Consider the following 7146-nt stretch of genomic DNA (forward strand, 5'->3'; position numbering starts at 1 on the left):
AGTTTTAGGTAATACTACCATGTAACATTTTATCCTCCCAGAGCCTGTCCTCCCCAAAATGAAAAGCAGAATACAAATGTATCTCTATCCATACATGAACCTGATAACCAGTGGAACAGAGCAATGATAGAAAGTAAATTGTATAACAATGTTTAGTCCTACCTGTATAAGAGGTTTTCATCATTGTTTAAATCTTTATAAAATATCACTGACTCTTGTCATATGTATCATATAGTTAATACCCAGTGTTTATCCTTTATGATGGCTATTCATTTATATTGTTGTAGGACTAAAGTGACTATAGATTAATAAATGAATAGGTATGCTGGTATCTCAACTAAACTATTTTTATTGACTTGTTTATTTATTTATTGTCTAGGGGTCAGAAGACAACCTGTAGTCAGTCCTCTCTTTCTACCATGTAGGTTATAAACAATCTCAGGTCATTAGGCTTGGCAGCACACAGAGCCTTCACTCCCTGAGCCATCTCACCACTGAAAACTATTTTCTTTTTCATGTTATTTTATTTTTTATTATTATTATTATTTTCTTTATTTACATTTCAAATGCTATCCCGAAAGTTTCCTATAACCCTCCCCCCCACCTCTACTCCTCTACCCACCCACTCCCACTACTTGGCCTAGGCCTTGCCTTGTGCTGGGTCATATAAAGTGAAAACTATTTTCTAAAATAAGCTGTTGTTTTTAGTTTGCTGCTCTTTGTTTTGAATAATAGTAATAACTTATAATTATAGTCTGTGTAGCATACTAAAAAGTAAAATATATGGAAACAATAACATAAAAGCCAGAAGAGAAGAAATACATGTATGATTTAAATTCCTGTTTATAAATTAGTATGGTATCACTCAGAATTAAATTGGTAAGTTAATGGTACATAATACAAATCCTACAACAATGAACAGATATCAAAAAGTTACAAAGGAAATGAAACCAAATCAAAAAATATATACTTTAATTAATCAAAAAGAAACTAGAAAGTTCTACTGTATAAGAAAGTAATAGGACGGGCTGGAGAGATGGCTCAGTGGTTAAGAGCACTGATTGCTCTTCTAAAGGTCCTAAGTTGAAATCCCAGCAACCACATGGTGGCTCACAGCCATCTGTAATGAGATCAGATGCCCTCTTCTGGTGTGTTTGAAGACAGCTACAGTGAGTGTATTTACATATAATAAATAAATAAATCTTAATTAAAAAAAAAAAAAGAAAGTAATAGGACTAATAGGAAAAATCAAGGTAAGAGACTGAAGCATGATTATGTTACAGTAAATATAAAATGGTATCACTAGTTAGAAAAGGAAAAGAAACAGGTTTTAAGAGAAAAATTAAAACTAAACTCTGGGCAGGAAAGATGACTCAGCAGCTATGAATACTTGCTGCTCTTTAGAGGATCCATGTTCAGTTCCCAGCACCCACATCAGATGATAACAACCACCTGTAAGTTTACTATTAGGGTTCCAACAACCTCTCTTGGCCTCCATGGGCACTGTACACACATGGTACACATAGAAACAGGTATGGTACACGCACATACATAAAATAACTTAAAAGGAAGACTTGAGAAAAGATGTATTTTTTAGATGGAAAAGTAAAGGGAGACATTACTGTCATAAAGTGTCTTTTAATGAAGAGAACATAAAGTTTCTAAAGCTTTATGTACCCAAATAACGTACCTTTAAAATACACAAAGCCAGTGTAGATGAGCCTTATGAGAATGTCAGGTGAAATAAGGCAGATGTAAGGGTTAAATAGCACGTGGTTCCACTTATCCAAGTTGGATGGAGTCATCAACTGATAGAAACAGAAAACAGAATCATGGTTCCAGGAGCTAAGTACATGTAATTTCTAGAGGTTCATGTAATTAGTACAATAGAAGAAAAGCTGAATTTCAATCCAAATTCCATATCGTGTACAAAATTTAATTCAAAATGTATTAAATCTAACCAAATGCATGACCTAAAACTATAAAACTTCTAGAAGAAAATATGGTAGAACATTGTGACATTGAATTAGTCAGTGATTTTTTTTCAAGTATCCCAGAAGCCAAAACCAGAAAATTAATAGATTGACTTCAAAATGTAAAACATGTGCTCTTCAGAACTATTAAGGTAATGAAAATAGAAATCAAAGAGTTAAAAAATGTCTTGCTGTTCATTTTTCTACATAGTAATCTATAGATTTGTATACAAAGAATTTAAAAAACTGAACAGTAAGAAAACACATGATGTATTTTTTTAAAATGGCCTAAAGACTTGAAAAGACAGTTCTTCCAAAGAAAACATATAGGTAACGGTCACATGAAAAGGCACATCACCACCCATTAGAGTACACAATTAAAACCACAGTAAGGTGATCCACACTCATTAGAATGGCTAGATTTTTAAAGATTAAAACACTGATGGTTGGCAAATAGAAGAAATATGATTGCTCAGATTCTCATAAGAATGTAAAAGTAATTTAATAGTTTACTAATCATATATGTTATTAGGATGGAGATAGCTCAGAGCTTAAGAGTGCTTACTGTCCTTTCAGTGGACCTGAGTTACAGTCCCAATATCCATGTTGAGTAGCTCACAACCACCAGAAACTCCAATTCCAGAGGAAGTGATACCTGTCTGGCCTCCATAGGCACCTGTATGCTTGTGTATATATGTGCATGTGTACACACACACACACACACACACACACACACAAATAAGAATAAATCTTTAAAAGCATATAAAATACTAGTATATGCAGGACCCTGCATATATCCAGCACTGCAAAAGTAAAACTACAAAACCTAAAAGATACTGTTTTAACAATAATTAATTACCTAGACACATGAACTGCATTTCCCTTGTTGTGTAGCTTTAACCACCATTTTATCTTTAGACTTCTTTTCCCACTTTTGAGTAAACAAAATACCTATTCTTCATACCCCACCCCCAGCTCCTGACAACTACCAATATGGGTCTGAATTTGACTAAGTATTTAATATGAGATCATATCCTTTGTACACAATTTATTTCACTTAGTATAATGTCTCTAACATTCATTCAGGCTGTAGATTATGTCTAAATTTTTTTCTTAAGATTGGGATGAAATTCCTCTGGGCATATTCCACAGACAGAGACAGGTAGATCTCTATGAGTTTGAGGCCTAGCTGAGCTGTGTAATAAGACACTATCTAAAACTAATAATATTTTGGATAAACATCCATTGTCGATGTATTGCATATTTTATTACTTCAACAGTAGCATTCAAGGATTTTATTTTTGTTTGGTTTTTGTTGTTTGTTTTGGAGGGGGATGTGTTTCTTAGTTTGCCTTGGTTTGTCTTATGAAGTCCAAACTGGTGTAGAGCCCATTCTGTAAGCTTTGAGGGCGACCTCCTGCCTTCACCTCCCAAGTGCTACAATTACAGACATGCACTGCTATACTGTACAGTGTTATGTCATGTTGGAGGTTAAACAAGGGACTCTCTGCATGTGAGGCAAGCACTCTACTGACGAAGCTATGTCTTCAGCCAATGTATGTTTTAAATATACCTAGTAAATATGACTTGTTATCTCACTGTGTTTTAGATTTGCATTTCTATTATGATCAGATATTTTCAGTATATTCCTATGTATTTATTTACCGTTTGCAGAAACATATATTCAAGACTTTTGCCCATTTTCAAATCAGGTTGCATTTTTGTTGATGAGCTGAATGAATTCTCTATATTCTGTTCCTTATCTGATAAATGATTTTATTCTGTGGCTTGCCCTTTAACTGTGTCCTTTAATACATTAAAAAAAAAAAAAAACCTTTAGTTTTATGAATTTCACTTTGCCTTTTGTTATACGATTTTAGCTCTTATTTTTAGTTTTTGGACCTTTCTTCTTTCACAGGTACTCAAAATCCTTTAGTCAAATGATATAGTTCTTCCATATAAGCTCTTCACATCTGTGTATACTCTACCTCTAGGTTACCTATATTCTCTAATCAAAGTAAAGACAGTGTGAATTGTTTCCGTGTATGTTTTAGAAGGTTGTATATGTCCAAATTTAGTGTATATGCAGTATTTTTTAATGCTCTGGTTCTTTAGTTGAATATGAGTCTAGATCTCATATAAGTCTAATGAATACCCCAGTTTGTCATTTTTTTTTACTATGCTTTGATAAGGTCTGTGGTTGAAAGGTAAACTATCAACTGGAACAGGACTGCATTAGTATTTGTGAAAGCTGAGGTGACAGAAATTTTATCAGCTTTAAGGCTAAGATTATTTCATTTTTATCCAAATTAGTCACTAACATCACCCTTAAATTATTTGAGTAGTCTAAAGGATAGACTCTTTTAGATGATTTTTGTCTCTCATTCTGTGAAACCAGAACCAGTTTTAGCATTGTGGTGAGGGTGCATTTAGAGTAGGAATGGGGTAAGAAATAATATTTCAAATGAAGTCCAAAACAAAAGGAGTTGCCTTCACTAAACCATTTATACTTTCATTGTGGTCTCCTAATCTCAGAGTCTCATTACTTACCATGTCTTTGAAGAAATGATGTATGGAAGCATACCAAAAAGAAACATGGAGGCCCAGAGAGACAGCTCAGTGCATTAGAAATACTTGTTCTTGCAGAGGTTCCGGATTCAGCTCCTAACACCAAAGTAACTCACAACTATCTGTAACTCCAGTTCCCAGGGATCTGACACCCTGTTCTAGTCCCCTCTGAGGGCATAAGACATACATGTGGTGCACATTTATACATGCAGGCAAAACTCATACATACAAATTAAAATTTAAAAATTTGCTGGGCATGGTGGCACACGCCTTTAATCCCAGCACTTGGGAGGCAGAAGCAGGCAGATTTCTGAGTTCGAGGCCAGCCTGGTCTACAAAGTGAGTTCCAGGACAGCCAGAGCTACACAGAGAAACCCTGTCTCGAAAAACCAAAAAAAAAAAAAAATTTTTTTTTAAATTTTCAAAAGAAACTGGTCTATCTACATCATTATATAAAGTTAGGGTGTGTGAAGTTATTATTGTTTAAATTCTGCTTTGTTGGTTTGATGGGTTCTTTCTTGTTCCTGTTGTGAGGTTGTTTGCATACTTGTTCATTTCTCTTTTAGGTATTTTGAGATAAGGTGTCACTATATAGCCCAGATTGATCCTGAGCTTAAGACTGTCCTGCTTCTGCTCCTGTGTTGAGCTTACAGGCATGAATACTCACAACTAAAGCGATTTTTCTTTGTTTGTTTGTTGTTTGTTTGTTTGTTTGTTTGTTTGTTTAGAGACAGGGTTTCTCTGTATAGCTCTGGCTGTTCTGATACTCACTTTTTAGACCAGGCTGGCCTTGAACTCAGAAATCCGCCTGCCTCTGCCTCCTGAGTGCTGGTACTAAGGGTGTGTGCCACCACACCAGGCTCTAAAGCGATTTTTAAAGATAATTTAATACCTGCACTAATGTAAAAGATAAGAGCTATAAGATTCTATTGATAAAATGGGAGATTGCTAAAATTCTAGCTCTGCTATGGTGGGTAGGTAAAGCATATTTTGATACATAATGTCTTTATGACAAGTTTTCTGTTCTGTGTTTCCAGGGCTCTCAGGTGTCAGATGTGGCCAGTAGAGAGCTCCATGCACAAGCACAAGAACGACTTCAGCACTATTTTATGGGAAGAGCCATAGAAGAGCGAGCCCAGCAACACAGAGAAGCTTTGATGGCTCAGATCAGCACCAATATTGAACAGTTGATGAGTAAGCTCTACCTCCATCCTTGTTTCATAAGTGGAATACCTCTTGCAAGAGATATGGCATCTAAACTCTTTAGAAGAAAAGTGCCACAAATAGTCTTTATTCCAGTCCTCGGGAAGTCTTACATCATCCCAGTTTTCAACTCGATACCTTCTGTTTGTGTTTGTTATAAATTCAAATATTTCAGCTCTATCAAAATTACTAATTTCAAAGAAGTTGTGATCTTCTAGACACATTCTGCCCAAAACTTTTAAAAAAATTTTTTGTATTTTAGAATTAGATAATAACAGTAGTTACAGTACAATAAACTTGTCAAAAATAACAATTAATAACTTTTTTTATCGAGGTTTCTCTCTTTAAGCTAACACAATTTATCGTTTTTCTTTTAAAGCTGGAAGTTGCCAGGGATCGGGGTTGTTGCTGTCACCCACATCTGTAACTTTTCACTAGACACCTACCTTCATAGTTGGCAGTGACAGCACATTCAGAGTTAGAACCCTGTCCTGTCCTGACTCTACTGTTTCCAGGTCGCTGCTTGCCTGGCATACTTCCACTAACCCATTTCCTTTCTGTTTGCTGCAGAGGCACCAAGTCTGAAGGAGGCAGAAGGAAAGGAACCTGAGCAATTCCTAAGTAGATCTAGGCCTGTGGCAGCCAAGGCCAAGCAGGCCCATCTCACCACCCTGAAGCACATACAAGCACCCTGGTGGAAGAAGCTTGGAGAAGAACCAGGGGATGAGATTGATGTTCCAAAGGATGAGCTTAGTATAGATTTAGGAACTTTATTTATCGGTGGAACCAAACCTCCCTAGAGTACTGTGAAAGCTGGCAATCTTACCTTTGAAGAGATTGTTAGTTTTTCCAGAGCATCATCTTCATGCAACACTTGGAAAGCAAAAAGCAAAGCAGTGCCTACCTCACTCTCAGTTCTTTCCCCTGTCTCTATACCCTGTCTCTAGTCACAAACAGATTTGTGAGCTTTAATTGTGGGACAGAACTCAATGTGAAATTTTATTGTTAATATGAAATTTCTTTCCTTTCTATTTTCTAACTAAAAGTTGTTAGTTTTTGGTTTTGTTTTAAAAATAAATAGTGTTTCTGAAAAAGTTGTCAGGATTATTTCAATGTTTTACATTTGTTATTCAGAATTTCCATTATCTTATTGTCATATATATAATATAAAAATATTTATTTATTTATTTATCTATTTATTTTTGAGATGGGTTCTCTGTCATAGAACTCTGGCTCTGTAGACCTTTGACCTTCAATTCCTGGAGATCCACCTGCCTCTGCCTCTGCCTCTGCCTCTGCCTCTGCCTCCTCTGCCTCCTCTGCCTCCTCTGCCTCCCTCCTCTGCTGCCTCTGCCTCTGCCTCTCTGCCTCTCTGCCTCTCTGCCTCTCTCTCTGCCTCTCT

General features: G+C 35.9%; 1 protein-coding gene across 2 annotated transcripts in view; it reads left to right on the forward strand.

The window, feature by feature from the left end:
- The window catches only part of Iqcb1 (IQ motif containing B1), a 47146-nt gene extending 40430 nt beyond the window's left edge, over nucleotides 1-6716 (forward strand). For both annotated transcript variants that reach the window (XM_029544855.1, XM_021209194.2), the window contains exons 14-15: nucleotides 5579-5735; nucleotides 6315-6716. In XM_029544855.1, coding sequence (XP_029400715.1) covers nucleotides 5579-5735; nucleotides 6315-6544 — 387 coding nt within the window. In that variant the 3' untranslated portion in view covers nucleotides 6545-6716. The remainder of the gene's footprint in view (nucleotides 1-5578; nucleotides 5736-6314) is intronic.
- The last annotated feature ends 430 nt before the right edge of the window (nucleotides 6717-7146 follow it).

The sequence above is a fragment of the Mus pahari genome, chromosome 12 (genome assembly GCF_900095145.1).
Source record: "Mus pahari chromosome 12, PAHARI_EIJ_v1.1, whole genome shotgun sequence".
NCBI classification, from domain to species: Eukaryota; Metazoa; Chordata; class Mammalia; order Rodentia; family Muridae; genus Mus; species Mus pahari.